At 63.2% G+C, this 13,911-nt stretch overlaps 1 protein-coding gene across 1 annotated transcript in view; it reads right to left on the reverse strand.

Moving 5' to 3' along the window:
• Window positions 1-13,911, reverse strand: part of LRP1 (LDL receptor related protein 1) — an 86,318-nt gene that overhangs the window by 427 nt on the left and 71,980 nt on the right. Inside the window, 31 exon segments of the mRNA XM_054183248.1 lie at window positions 185-226; window positions 228-330; window positions 509-596; window positions 865-929; window positions 1,120-1,224; window positions 1,565-1,739; window positions 1,988-2,149; window positions 2,239-2,412; window positions 2,502-2,642; window positions 3,036-3,212; window positions 3,562-3,678; window positions 3,877-3,983; window positions 4,268-4,446; window positions 4,538-4,809; window positions 5,081-5,200; window positions 5,437-5,571; window positions 5,656-5,799; window positions 6,068-6,190; window positions 6,758-6,877; window positions 7,141-7,273; window positions 7,472-7,578; window positions 9,456-9,572; window positions 9,839-9,964; window positions 10,329-10,451; window positions 10,985-11,104; window positions 11,214-11,330; window positions 11,785-11,878; window positions 12,311-12,459; window positions 12,691-12,879; window positions 13,117-13,322; window positions 13,484-13,671. Coding sequence (XP_054039223.1) covers window positions 185-226; window positions 228-330; window positions 509-596; window positions 865-929; window positions 1,120-1,224; window positions 1,565-1,739; window positions 1,988-2,149; window positions 2,239-2,412; window positions 2,502-2,642; window positions 3,036-3,212; window positions 3,562-3,678; window positions 3,877-3,983; window positions 4,268-4,446; window positions 4,538-4,809; window positions 5,081-5,200; window positions 5,437-5,571; window positions 5,656-5,799; window positions 6,068-6,190; window positions 6,758-6,877; window positions 7,141-7,273; window positions 7,472-7,578; window positions 9,456-9,572; window positions 9,839-9,964; window positions 10,329-10,451; window positions 10,985-11,104; window positions 11,214-11,330; window positions 11,785-11,878; window positions 12,311-12,459; window positions 12,691-12,879; window positions 13,117-13,322; window positions 13,484-13,671 — 4,218 coding nt within the window.

Genomic DNA, 13,911 nt, shown 5'->3' on the forward strand with positions numbered 1-13,911 from the left:
CCCTGAAGCTTTTGCAGCCCCTCGGAGCCCCCAGCCCCTCTGCACAGAGAGCAGCCCCTGGAGCCCTCACACTGCAGCAGCGATGTGCCCCCCCCTCGACACGCACGCCCTCCGCATCCCCCGCTTTGGGCTGGACCCCGCACAGCTGATGGCCCCTCTGTGCCACGGGGACCCCGCTCCTCACCTTGTCAGGGTCCAGGGCGAAGTCTGCGTCCAGCAGCTCCCCCCACATCGTCGTCGGGCTCCCCCTCGTACATTTTGTAGGTGGGGTTCCCAATCTCCACGTTCATGGCACCATTCGTCATCCGCTGGTGCTGGAAGCCCTTGGCACTGGGGAGGGTGTGAGACAGGGGGTCAGTGCCAGCAACACAGCCTGCAGCGAATGGGGCCCCCACCCCACCAGCGGGTCCTGCTTGTCCCGCACGATCGAGGCTTTCAAGCCCTGCAGAGGGGGCTTCCGTCCTGGCTGGGTAATGCTCCCTCCCGGTGCCCAGCAGCCTGGACTCACCCTTTAATCCTCCACTTGTACCAGACAAAAGCCACCACGGTGAGAAGGATGAGGAGCAGCAGGATGGGGATGACAATGGAGGCCGTTCCTGCGGGACGAGAGGTGCAGGGACGGTCAGACAATGCACAGGGACTGGCAACCGCTTGCCCGGGCAGCAGTGGGTCCAGCAGCCAGGGCTGGCCCTGCCTGCGGGAAAGGACATTTCCCCCCCTCCTCCCCCCCCTAGGAATGGGGTTCAGGAGTTGCACAGGGGCACCAGGCAACCCCGCCTTCACAGGCAAATATGTGCCCCCGACCCCTCCGGTTTGGTGTCAGGCCTCGCAGTGCTCCCCGGGACAGGACTGCCCCATACGTACGGTTGCTCTGCTGCTCGCTGACAATGAAGTCCTCGCAGCGCGTCCCCGTCACCCCCACCGGGCACCTGAGAGCACGGGGAGAGCACCGGGGTTAGCGGGGGCAGGACAGCATGCGGGGAGGGGGAGGGAGAGGTGGGGCACAGACCTGGGGGTCGGGGGACACACACAGATTGGGGTCTGTCAGTCGCCTGCTCCCTCTGCTTGAGGGGGCAAGTAGCCCGCCTGTAGCACCCCCCAGCCCCCAGATCTGCTTACAGGCACTCGGGCAGCTGCGTCTTGTCGCTGATGGAGCAGGTACCGCCGTGCAGGCAGTAATTGTCACAGGTCAGGCAGCTGGGCGCTATCTTGCCATCTGGGCAGCTGCGGGGTAGAGAGGATCAGACACACGTGCACCCCTGCCTTCCCCATGCCCCCGCGCCCAGCACCCAGGACTGCTTGCTGGGGGCTGGTAGCCCATCGCTGTGCCGCAGCGATGGCTGCTGGGACATCAGGATGGGCTTGGGGGAGAGACACCTCCATCGCCTCCTCGCAGAGCCCTGAGCTCTCCCGGATTCCTTAGCTGTCCTGAATTACTGACTCAGCATTGCTCAGCCACAGCCAGTCCCCAGCGATCAGGCCACCGGGACGCAGGTGGTTTTTTCAGGTCCTTCTGCCCACCATCCCCTCTTCCTCCCTTGAATTTGATGTCCCTGGCACCTACATGCAGGAGACTTCTCCGCTCTGCTTGTTGATGCTGCACTTGCCCTCCTGGCACCGGGAGCACTTGTTGTCCTGGCACTGGGTGCCCTCGAACTGCGGAGGGCACCGGCACTGCTTGGCGCCACTGCTCGTCATCTGGCAGATGCCGTCGTTCTCACAGTAGTCGAAGCACTGCCCTGCAGGGGACGGTGTGGTCAGGGTGGGCCGCCCCACACCGGCCCCCTCCAGAGGGCTGCTCGTGGCCCCGGTCCCCCACAGAGCACCACACCACCCCGGGTCCCCAGACCCCCAAAAGAGGGTAATCTGGGAGTCCAACCTCTCAGGCACTGTCCCCAAAGGTCCCCAAAAACTATCCCCCAGAAAAGGGGGGACCGGTCAGTCTGACCCTCCCCAGCCACCCTCGCCACGGACAGGCAGCACTCACGGTACTGGCAGCGGTCCCCAATGAAGGTGGGCAAGCAGCGGCAGTTGGGCTGGTTGCCCTGGTTGACGGTGCAGCTGCCGTTGTTCATGCAGTAGTCTGTGCATACTTGCTGGTTGCACTGGGGCCCCGTGTAGCCGGTGGGGCAGCGGCAGGTCGGCATGCCTGAGGACAAGAGCCATCAGCGTGCTCCCCGCCTGTCTGTTTGCCCAGGACCAGCCCCGACCCCCCCAGCTCGCCCCCAGCAGCCTCACCCGATGGGGAGGCGGCGCACGTGCCCCCGTTCTGGCAGTAGTCGGAGCACTGGTCGATCTGGCACTTCTCCCCGTTGTAGCGGGGCTGGCAGCGGCACTTGGCCTGTTTGCGGGCGTTGAGGAAGCAGCTGCCGCCGTTCAGGCAGACCAGGTCGCAGGTGTCAGTGGTGGGCACTGGGAAGAGAGGGATGGAGGTGAGCGGGACCGTGCAAAGCGGGACCCTCCTCCTCCTCCTCCTCCTCCTCCTCCTCCAGACCACCTACCGACGGGGGAGACAGTGGGCGAGGGAATGACCACGCAGGTGCCGTTGTCCAGGCGCTTGCCGTTGGGGCAGGTGCAGACGGGGCCGCTGGGGCTGAGCAGGCAGAGCCACTCGCACTTCTTGCGGTCGCAAGGGTTGGTCACTGCCAAGAGGGGAGGGGATGAGGGGGGGTGAGGACGCTGGGGTGACCCACAGCCCTCAGGCAAACGACTACCCCCCAACAGCTTTAGGGCATCCCCCACGGCCCTACAGCTGCCCAAGCCCTCTGCCCGTCCCCTGATGCCGCACAGCTGCCAGCTCGCCATTGCTGCTGGCCTCCCCCCAGTCCACCCCCCTCCCCACTAACCCCCCCTGCGCTGCCCATCCAGATGCCCCCCGACTTTGGGCAGGGAAGCTGGGTGGCCGAGTCCCCTCTTGCCCCAAGCTCTGACAGCACTCCCCTCGCCCTCTGGCACCCCACATCAGAGAGGAGGCCCCGGGCACCCCCCGCTCCCATCCCGGGAGCAGGACGGGGGGTTCCAGGCCCAGCACACACCCTCCGGTTGCTTGTACTGGTGGTAGAGCACGACATCGGTGGCATGGTTGAGGCCAGACGTCAGGTTGGTGACAGCCTTGTGCCCAAACTTGTGGATCTTGAAGATGCGGTTGTTGATGTAGGTGACGCCGTAGATGTAGTCCTCAAAGATGTCGATGCTGAAAGGATGGCTCAGCCCTGGGGAAGCGAGGAGGGGACATGTGCAGGCAGGGGTGGCACAGACCGGGCAGGGTGGGTTAGGGATTTTGGATGGATCTCAGGCCCCACCCCCATATAAGGAGGACAGTGTTGGGGGACAGCAGTGCCAGCAGGCTCTTGTCCTGCTGTGGAGTGTTTAACGAGGAAAGCCCGTGCTCACTGCCATCTGCCGAGCATCCCTGGCTCCACACTGGGGTCTGCCCTGCAGCGTGGCCCAGCCCAGGGGCCCCGGGGAGCTGGGCTGTGCTGGGACCCCACCCTGGGGACATCGCCCCTGGGCAGGTCCCTCTCCTCCCTGCTGCTCTGGTGGGTCTTGGGTGCTGCTCACCCTTCTTGTTGTCAATGGCCACGACGGGGTCGGTGCCATTGAGCCGGATGCTGCCGATGACAGAGAGCTTGGCGTCGGCCCAGTACAGCCGCTCATTGTGGTAGTCCACGGCCAGGCCTGTGGGGGCACAAACCGCGGTGAGGTACAGACCCCCAGCCCACCGCGAGCCCCTCCTGACCACGTGGCCCCCACACGCTCCTGTCACGGGGCTCAGAGCTGCCAGGCGCAGCCTCCCCAACACGAGCCAGTTGTACGTCCGTCCTGTCGAGGCTTTCGCCACCCCTCGTGCCCCTCCTGGCGCCCCTCTTTGTTCACCTGTTGGCCACTGGATGTTGTCCTGCACCAGGGTCTCGCGCAGTGTCCCGTCCATAGCGGCCGTCTCAATCTTGGGGTGATTGCCCCAGTCTGACCAGTACATAGTCCTGTGAAGGACATGGGCAGGTCATTCCCGGCAGGGGAGCAAGGAGGAGGGGAAGAGCAGGACAGTCCAATGCCCCATGGGTGGAGAAACCAGCCCGCATTCTCCCCACAGTGTCCTGGAGTCACTGACGTGATCCCAAGGGCTGATTCCAAGGCACAGCAACTCGAGCTGACATGGAGAGTGACATGGAGCACAGGGAGCTTCTGCCACGGACGGGCTTGGTGGTGTGGGGGGCCGGGGTGAGGGCTGGGCAGAGGGAAGGGAGAAAGGGCTCAAGTCTCTCACCCCCTAAGTGGATCGACTACTATGGCGTGGGGCTCGTCGATCATGCCCGAGATCAGCGTCTTGCGATTCTCGCCTTTCATCTGCGCCACTTCAATGACATCTCGCCCTGAGTCTGTCCAGTAGATGTTCCCAGCAACCCAGTCGATGGCAATTCCCCGCGGCATCTTCAGCCCTGAGATCTGTGAAAGGCAGAAAGGGGGGAGAGGTGAGGGCAGAGGACACCCGCAGCCTGGCCTTGGTGCCTCCCGCCATGCCCCCAACAAAGCTCACATTCAGGTGGGTGACGCCGCCGTCGATCTGGCGCCGGTTGCGGTTGGAGGCGGTGGAGGCAGCGGAGGAGGCAGGCAGCTCCCGGTATGAGATCCTGCCCGTGTGCCAGTTGGTCCAGTAGATCTTGTTGCCCTTGACATAGATGTCCATGGCATCAATGCGCACGTTCTCGTCACCCTGGAAGGCTGGCTCGTAGGCGGAGTTGGGGTTGAAGGGGTACATGCTCCGGATCTTGTTGTCATCCGCGATGTAGAGGATTTGGTGCTCAGAGCCTGCAGAGGAGGAGCTGTTGGTGCGTGCTGGGCTGGGAGGGGGGGCTCAGCCCAGCTCCACGGTGGGGCAGGGGACAGGGTCGTCGGGAGCTTGGCACCCCCTTGGGGCTTTGTCTGCCAGGGACGGACAGACTGACGGCACCAGCAGTGCCACGGAAGGGTGGGCAGAGGTGCAGGGGGAGCCGGCAGAGCAGGGAGGGAAGAGCGGTTGGGTCCTGCAGGGTGGCACGGGCACGCACAGGGTCTGCGCAGGCCCCCGTTCCCTCCTGACCTTCTGCCTTGCACATGTTGTCCGTCTTCATGAAGTTCTTGGCACAGCTGCAGACGTGGGAGCCCTTGGTGTTGTTGCAGAGCTGGGAGCAGGTCCCAAAGCGCAGGCACTCGTTGACATCTGGGCAGCGGGAGACAGGAGTCAAGGGGGTGCCCCCATGCAATGCCCCCCATGCCCCCCTCTCTGGGGGCTGGTCTGGGACCCCGTCTCTCCCCATTCCCCACGTTTGTGCCCCAAGGACACCATTTCTGATGCCCCAGACACTCCGCAGGCGCGAAGACACATCTTACTGGCAAAAACCAACCATAAACCCAACAGCCTGACCCCAAGCCCTCTCCAGCAGCAGCGGGAAGTACCTTGGCAGGAGTTCTTGTCTGGCACCTTCTGGAAGCCTCTGCGGCACGTGCAGTATGTGGTGGACTGCGACTGAATGCACTGGGCCTCGTCTCCACACATGGTGGTGTTGGTCATGCAGTCGTATGACTTGTGGTCTGGGGCGGGACATGCCGTCAGTGCCTTCGCGGCTTCCCCAGTGTCCACCCTCGCCTCCCCCAGCACCCCGGCTCCCCACCCACCGTGGGAGCAGGACTCCTCATCAGAGCCATCTCCGCAGTCATCAAAGAAGTTGCAGCGGAGGTTGGCACTGATGCACTTCTTATTCTCGCACAGGAACTCGTTCTTGTCCTGGCTGCAACTCTTGGGTTTCGCCGTGGGAGACTCTGTGGGAGCACAGGCAGTGGCTGTGACCCTCCGTGTCCCTGGGCAACCTCCCCACAGGAGCCACAGGCTGTGAACGGTGCAGGAAGGGACCAGGCAAGGACCCAGGATGCCTGCACCAGCCTCCTGGTTTTGGGAAGGAGCAGGCAAAGCAAACCCCAACACCTGGGCTAAACCCAGGGCTCTGCGAGGAGCAGCCCAAGGGCAGTGGCGACCCACTGCCCCGTCCACGCTGGATGCAGAGCGGTGCCCACGGGCAGCCCCACTCACCACAGTCCTTCTCATCCGTGTTGTCTCCACAGTTGTCAATGCCGTCGCACTGTCGACCGATCCACAGACATACCCGGTCGTTCTTGCAGCGGAACGGTCTGTTGGGGGGACACTGGAATTTCACTGCACCAGCAAACAGAAACAAATGGTGACGGTGAAAGGAGACGCCATAGCCAGGCTGTCACGCTTGTCATGAGCTGCTGCTCGGCCTCTGCCCGCTCTCTGGGGATGCCTGTCCCACGAGGGCGAGCGGGCTCCGGAGACTAAAGCAAAGAGACTGAAGCAAAGACAATTGCCCGGCTGCTGTCAGGGTCAGCCCTCTTCCACCCAGCCCCCTGCCCTCTCAGCCCCGGCTCCCCACTGCCAGCCCCACACCTGGCTCAGCACCTCTGCGACCGCTCTCTCAACCAGAGCTACCTCCTGCCCCCTTGGCCCCACCAGCCGCCCCTGGGGGGACCCATCTAGAGGGGACATGTCGAGCTGCCAGAGGTACCCACAGCCCCCCCGGGTACCCACAGCGGTGCCCGAGGTACCAACAGCCCCCCAGGGTACCCACAGCAGTGCCCAAGCTCTGGGACTGTCACCCCTCCCTGGCACGTGGGTGCTGGGAGTGGGCTGCGGTCCCAGTGTGCCAGGCAGGGGCTTTGCCAGGAGTGGGGAGAGGCAACGCGGTGTCGCGGTGTCACTCACAGCACTCCTCCGGATTTTCATCTGAGTTATCCCCGCAGTCATCCTCCCCATCGCACTTCCAGGCCAGGGGCTTGCACAGTGTGTTGTTGCACTGGAACTCGTCCAGCGGACACGTGCGAACTGTCACAGCACAGGGCAAGAGGAGACATGTCAGCCAGTGCTGCCTGGCTGCTGAAATGCCGGTCTGCAGCCACAACTCCAATTTCCAGCATAGCTGGGGGCTCTCCAGGGCTCAGCTATGCATCTGTGATGCCCTGGGGCCGGGCAGAGGGTGCTGACACATGCACAGGGGAGTGCTTCCACCCCCAGCAAGGACACAGGAGACATGAGGTCAAGGGGGGAGGACGACCAGTCCCGAGGGAGCCACGCAGCGCTGCCATTACCCCCAGTGCCGCAGTTCTCCTCGTCGGTGCCATCCATGCAGTCCGCATCAGCATCGCAGCGCCAGCGCATAGGGATGCAGTGCCCGTTCTTACACTGGAACTGGTCGAACTCGCAGCGTGGCGTGCAGTCTTTCTGCAGGGGCAGGGCGAGGGACAGCAGTCAGCAGGGACAGCCCCGGCAGCGACAGCCTCCCATCCTGCGTCTGCACCCCAGGACCAGGCTCTCAGCCCCTCTTGGGGGTGGGGGACCCCTGGCAGCAGCAGCGTCCCCAGTCCCCCACGTGGACAGGGCGAAGGTGTTGGCAGGGAGCCTCTGCTCTCGGTACTGTACCTCGTCAGAGCCATCCGCACAGTCGTGGTCCCCATCGCACTTCCACCTGCCGGCGATGCAGCGGCCGTTGGCACAGGAGAACTCGCTCTCGGAGCAGGGCCGGGGTGCTGGGGACACAGAACAGAGGGCAGTCAGGGGCGCAGGCTGCGGGCAGGGCTGCGAGGGCAGAAGGTGTCCCTAGCCAACAGCTTAGGGGGGGCACAGGCTGACACAGACACACATCCAGTGGCACTGGGGACAGGGTGGGTGCAAGCAGAGCCGGGGGAACTGCCAGAGAGGGGCACAGCTGATACCAGCTCCCAGCCCCCTTCCCATCCCACTCCAGGGCTCCCATCTTCTTGCGGGGAAATGGGGTTTTTGGGGGGTACTATGGACATACAGACTCATTTCTGGCAGTGTCCCACTACACTTGTCCCCCAGGCCGTTCTCCACTGAAGGCTGGGGCAGGAGGAGAGGCAGCGGCACCCTGGCCAGGTCTGGCAGAGCTGGCTCACCCGTCCTCCCCTCACAGGGCATGGGGACACACGGCCTCTCGCAGCTCAACGCACCCACTGGGCCGGCACCAATGGTGCCAAATCGTCTGCAGGAGGAGGGCAGCGGCGCGGCCGCCCACCCGGGACATCTCTGGCGACCCTTCCCCTCCCCATCGCCCCGGGGAGGCCCCAGGTGTCAGGGCAGGCAGCCGCTCCGGCCAGTGCAGAAGCTGGCAGGACTGAGCGGAAGAGAGGGGCAGGGGGTGTCCAGCTGCAGCAGGAAGGGTCAAGGTGGGGACAGATTTTGGAGCCACGAATGAGCCATGCACGGGTCCTGGCAGTGGAGCCAGCAGGGTCGGACCCTCCCTGACTGCGGCTCCAGCGGAGGGAGATGCTGGTGCTGATGCTCAGTAAATCCACCTGGGTTGTCCAGTCCCGACCCCTCTGCCCTCACCTGGAATTTATTGCCTTCGTTTATTTTAGAGAATCTGTACATGGAATTAAAAGATTTTGGCAGGAACCTACCTCTGAGCGCCCCATAACGACAGTGTGAAAATGGAGAAAAACATAAGATGAAGTGAAATGGCACAAACTCAAAAACACGACATGAAAACAACAGAAAAGAAAAAAAAGTTGTGCCCTAGAGAGCTGCAGGGAGACAGAGGGACCCGGAGCAGGTGCTGCACGGTGGGAAGAGAGTCTGGCTCTGCCTGGGCCCCCGCAGCTGGCCACAGACCCAGGGGCCATCCCATGGTCAGCTCAGGCCCCTCCAGAGGGACGGGACCGGGCTCCTGCCTGCAGCAGAGCCCCAGGACCTGTGGACGGTCCCAGTCCCCTGCTGCTCAGCAGGGCGGGTGCTGGCACAGCTCCACTAACAAGCGATAACTCATTAAGGGGCAGCAACGTGACCGTCCGCTGTGGCTTCTGGGGACCAGCCGCCTTCCCACACGCTGATCCAGGTCAGGTTTGTGACCTGGGTTCAGCTGGTTCCACAGCTCCCCTCCCAAAGCCTCCGTGTGTCCCCGCTGCCCTCCCAGGCCAAACCGTTCCAAAGGGTGCTGCCTGCCAGGCTGGGCCAACGCACGGGGCGATGCTCTACAGCAAACCTGCTCCACCGCGAGCGGGATGAGGTGCCCACGAGTGGGGTGAAGTGCCCATGAGTGGGACGAGGTACCCACAAGCCCCACGAGCGAGCATGGCCGCACAGGGCCCGTGTGCTGCGTGCCAGGGAGGGTGCTGGGGTCACCTCCTCCCTTTTACCTGTCCCACCCTGGGGACTCTCCTCAGAACAGCTGGCAGCCAAGCCCTGGCTGCGGGACCAGGCCAGCAGACCCCTGGAGTCAAGCACGTTCTGTCCAGGGGGAAAAGGCAGCTCCCTGGGCTTCCCCAGCCATCAGCCCCCATAGCTGGGGGGATAGCCCGCACCAGAGGGGCTGGGGGGATCTGAACCGCTCCCTTCTCCACTGCACAGCCGGCTCCCAGGATAGCAAAGGCTTGGATGTGGCACGTACTGCAGCTCTCCTCATCTGAGTTGTCCCCACAGTCGTTGTCGTAGTCGCACTGCCAGCGACCCGGCACGCAGCGGTTGTTCTTGCAGCGGAACTGGTAGGGCTCACAGGTGCGTTCGTCTGGGAGGGACGAGAGAGGGACAGGCATCAGCATTGTCCCTGCACAAGGGGAGGGATGGCCATGGCAGCTAGCAGGGTGGGCAGTGCTGCTCTCTGCCAGCAGCGCCCATGTGGGTCGGAAAAGGAGCAGCTAAAACCTCCCCCAGCCCCAGGCACCCCAGGAAGGTGGAGGGGACAGACAGCGCCAGGGCAGCCTGACCCTCAGGGAAGGTGGGGGGCACAAGATTCCCTCTGGGCTCATCTCCCCAGCCCCACTCTCTGCTCACCGCATTCCTCCTTGGGCTCGTCGGACCCGTCCCCACAATCGTCCTCCCCATCGCACTTCCAGCGTGCTGGGATGCACCTGCCCGAGTCCTTGCACCGGAACTCGTCCACACCACACGTCATTTGTGCTGGGGGGTGACAGGGATATGGGGAGGGGAGGTGGCGTTAGCTTTGGCCAGGCACATTTCTTTCTCTGCAAGGCTGATGAACACCTTGTGCCAGCAGCCTGGAGCTGACTGCAGCACCCTTGCTTGGAAAGGGGAGTTCACCCTTTCAAGCAGTTCTCCAGGGAGAAGTCAGAGAGGAGTATCTCAGCGGGAAACATCCAGGCAGAGCCACCGCCACCATCACCCTCTGCCTGCAGCCCCTGCAGGGACTGAACAGGGACCCGCCATCCCGCGGGCAAAGACACACAGTCGTGACTGGCTGCAGGGGAGCTCCCGGTTTCGGTGTGGCCGGACCCACCCCCCCTTCCCTGCGCAGGCTTCTTACTGCAGTTGGCAGGTTCATCGGAGCCATCCACACAGTCGTTGTCCCGGTCGCACACCCAGACGCGGGGGATGCAGCGCTTGGTGATCGCGCACTGGAACTGGTTGGGGGCACAAGTCACCTCCGCTGCAGGAGGGAGAACAGAGTCAGGAGAGGCAACAGGGCGGGCAGGGGTCTGCCAGCACCACCCCGCAAAGAACACCCCACGGAGCAGAGGTGCGCAGACACTCTGGGCATCACAAGTTTCTGGCCACGCTTGGTGACCATGTAACGCAAGAGGGGAGGGGAGAGGAGCCCTGTGGTGATCCCAGAAGGCTCGACCAGCTGCAGGGAGACAGGGCAGAAGCCACGAGATCCCTCAGCTGTGCAACAGGTTTGGTGCAAATCCACAGCAAATATTGAACTTGTCACCCTGAGGGATTTAAGGATTTAGTTTCCACTAGGAAACAGCATTGTCTGTAGGGGAAGCAGGGTGACGGTGGACAGAGGCTCTATGCAGAGCAGAGGTAAGGAGAAAGCCCCATGCCCAGGGGCAGGATCACCCAGAAGCCAGCCTGCAGAGAAGCCAATACCCAGAGACACAGATCTGATGCAGCACTGAACTCACCCGAACCCTGCATGCTCCCCATCCCTAACACGGTTAACAGCTCCCCACTTACGGCAGTCCTTCTCATCCTCGCCGTCACCACAGTTGTCCTGACCATTGCAGCGGAAAATGCCAGGAATGCAGCGGTTGGTGTTGGTGCATTTGAACTGGCTGGGCAGACAGACGTGGATATCTGGAAGGGAGGCAGCACGGTCAAAAGCTGACACGCCACATCTCTGCTCTGCTGAGACGCTGCAGCGCTGCTGGGGTTTGGGGGCTGCAAGGGGAGGTGGAGAACCTACCGCAGTTGGCTTCATCTGAGTTGTCCTGGCAGTCGTTGTCTCCATCACAGATGAAGGCTGGGTTGGTGCAGATCCCAGTGGAGCACTGGAACTGCCCTGGCCTGCATTTGAACTCAGCTGTGGGGCGAGTAAGACAGAGTGAGATGTTTGCTCTGGGGAACATTTTCAGGGCAAACCTTAACCTCCCGCTTTCCTCTCTGGGGTCCTCAGCAGGGACTGAGCACCGAGAACCCAGCCCTGGGCTCTGGTGCAGCGAAGGGGCAGCTCTGCCCCCACGGCAGCAGTTGGCTGTTGTTCTCCACGGGGCAACACCCCAGGCAGGGACAGCGTGTTGTCCCACTGCTCTCTAAGCCCCGATAACGGGGTGACCCTCCCCTCTGCCGGAGCTGGGCAGGGAGCAGCAGCACTGTCCCAAAGGCAGAGCAGCAGCAGGGCTTTGGGAGAGCAGCCACACAAGCACCGCCCGGCTGCTCCAGCCAGCAGAGATGCCGTAGGGCTGGCAAGAGCCAGGCAGCGTGGCTGCGGTGCTGGGAGGCACCGTGGGCTGTGGTCAGCCCCACTCGGCACTCACGGCAGTCCTCCGGCTCGTCCGAACGGTCCCCACAGTCGTCCTCGGTGTCGCATTTCCACCAGAAAGGGATGCACTTGTCATTCTTGCAGACAAACTGCAACGGAGAGATGAGCTTGTGAGGGCAGCTCGGAATGGGGAGGGAGGACCCCAGAGGGCTTTGTCCCCAGGGAACTCTGCCAAGGGCACCCCGTCCTGATCTGGAACAAGGCCTTAACCTGAGCCCACGCCACACAGCCCCTGGGGGAAGGGGGGCTGGCAGAAGGTCATTCCAGAGCTGGAGGGTCTCTGGCTCCCCTGGGCACCCCCAAACGACCGCAGTCTGTATGTGCTGGGAAGTGCCACAGGAGGGAGGTGTTGCCCGCGCCTGGAGAAGGCGTGTGCGCACCAGCACCCAGATACGCAGCGCAGGCACCAGCACAAGCAGAGGAGCTGGGACCTGGCAGAACCATGGCAGGAGGGACACGCACACGAGCACAGGCACATGCTCGCCACAGGAGGGATGTCCCCGGTGCAGGCAGGCTGCTACCTGGCTGGCCGTGCAGTTGGAGACACAGGTTTTGCCATCGCTGCCCAGGTAGAAGTTGGTGGGACAAGCACACTTGTGCCCCCCGCCCGGTGAGAGGAGGCAGAGGTTGCTGCAGCCAGCGTTGTTGGTCTTGCAGGGATGGTTGGGAACTGGGGAGAGCAGAGAGACAACCGTGAGTCAGAACAAGGGCAGGACCCTCGGGGTAGCACATGAACCCACGGTTGTGAGACCCTTCTCACCGTGCACCCCTCTCCTGCACCCTCTGCCCAACCTGGACCTGGAGTCCCTTTGCATGTCGTGCCCAGTCCCAGCCTCCTGCCCAGGGCTGCTCCGCAGCGCCAGGGCCACCCCAGCCCCTCATCCCTGGCCCCATGGCTCACCGTCAGGCTGGCGGTAGGGGTGGTAGATGTGGATGTCCATGGGGCGGTGCAGTGTGCTGATCAACAGGGTCTTGTTGGCTCCCGTAGTCTTGTGGGCCCGGTTGATGGACTTGGTCTCCCAGTCGGTCCAGTAAATGAAATCCTCAAAGAGGGTGAGTGCAAAGATGTGCGGGATGTCCTGGCTCAGCACTGCAAGGGGGAGTGGGCGGCTCAGCAAGGGGCTGCCCCACGCCACCCTCCCACAGCGCAGCCTTTCTCCAGGGACAGCTCAGCCTGGGAACAAACCTCTTCCCCCGGTCAGAGGCACAGAGGAGCTGCTGGAGCTGGGGACCATGCCCAGTAGCCCTGGCTCCTGTTCCCACAACCAATCCAAAGCCCACACCCCACAAAGGCCTGGCAGTGCCCCGAAAGCCCCGGTGCTCTCACCCGTGTGCCGGTTGGAGCCGTCCAGGCTGGCAAACTCGATGTAGTCCTCCCGTGCGTCGGCCCAATAGATCCGGCTGTTGATGTAGTCAAGGGTGAGGCCATTGGGCCAAGTTATCTTGGTGTCAACGATGACGCTGCGGTTGGTGCCATCCATGCCGATCTTCCCAATCAGGGAGTGGTCCCCCCAGTCCGTCCAGTATAGGTAACTGGGCATGAAAGAGAAGAGCAGAGGGAGGCTGAGTCTGGCCCAAGCCACAGCGGCAGCCGCACTCTGCCCATTGTGTGGCTAAACCACGGCAAGGCGGCAGGGGGGCCACCAGCCCCCTCCCTGTGTTGAGGGGAAGGTCCAGGTCCCCCATGCTCTCACCCATTCTGCACATCCACCACCAGTGCCCGGGGCTCACGCAGGCCCGAGTTCACCAGCACAGTGCGGTAGGCGCCGTTGAGCTTCGACACTTCGATGGTGTCCCGACCTTTGTCGCACCAGTACAGGTTGCCTCCCACCCAGTCCACAGCCAGCCCGTCAGGGTTGCTGAGGCCAGTGCGGTGCAGAACCTATTGGGAGAAAACAGAGATGTTGCAGCTGGACAAGGAGACCCATATCCTGCTCTGGTCCCTCAGGGATGACAACATCCCCCTTCCCCGGGACATCGCCCTTGCAGATGGTCCCGCCTAGCTCCCTTTCCTCACTCCTCTCTTCCCCCAGCCCTCCTTGCCCACTGCTTTGGTGCAGCGTGGAGCCCACCTCTGATCAGGATGGTGCTGCAAAACATCCCCGCAGCAACCTGGGCTGAT

This window comes from Rissa tridactyla, chromosome 24, assembly GCF_028500815.1.
Source record: "Rissa tridactyla isolate bRisTri1 chromosome 24, bRisTri1.patW.cur.20221130, whole genome shotgun sequence".
Lineage (NCBI taxonomy): Eukaryota > Metazoa > Chordata > Aves > Charadriiformes > Laridae > Rissa > Rissa tridactyla.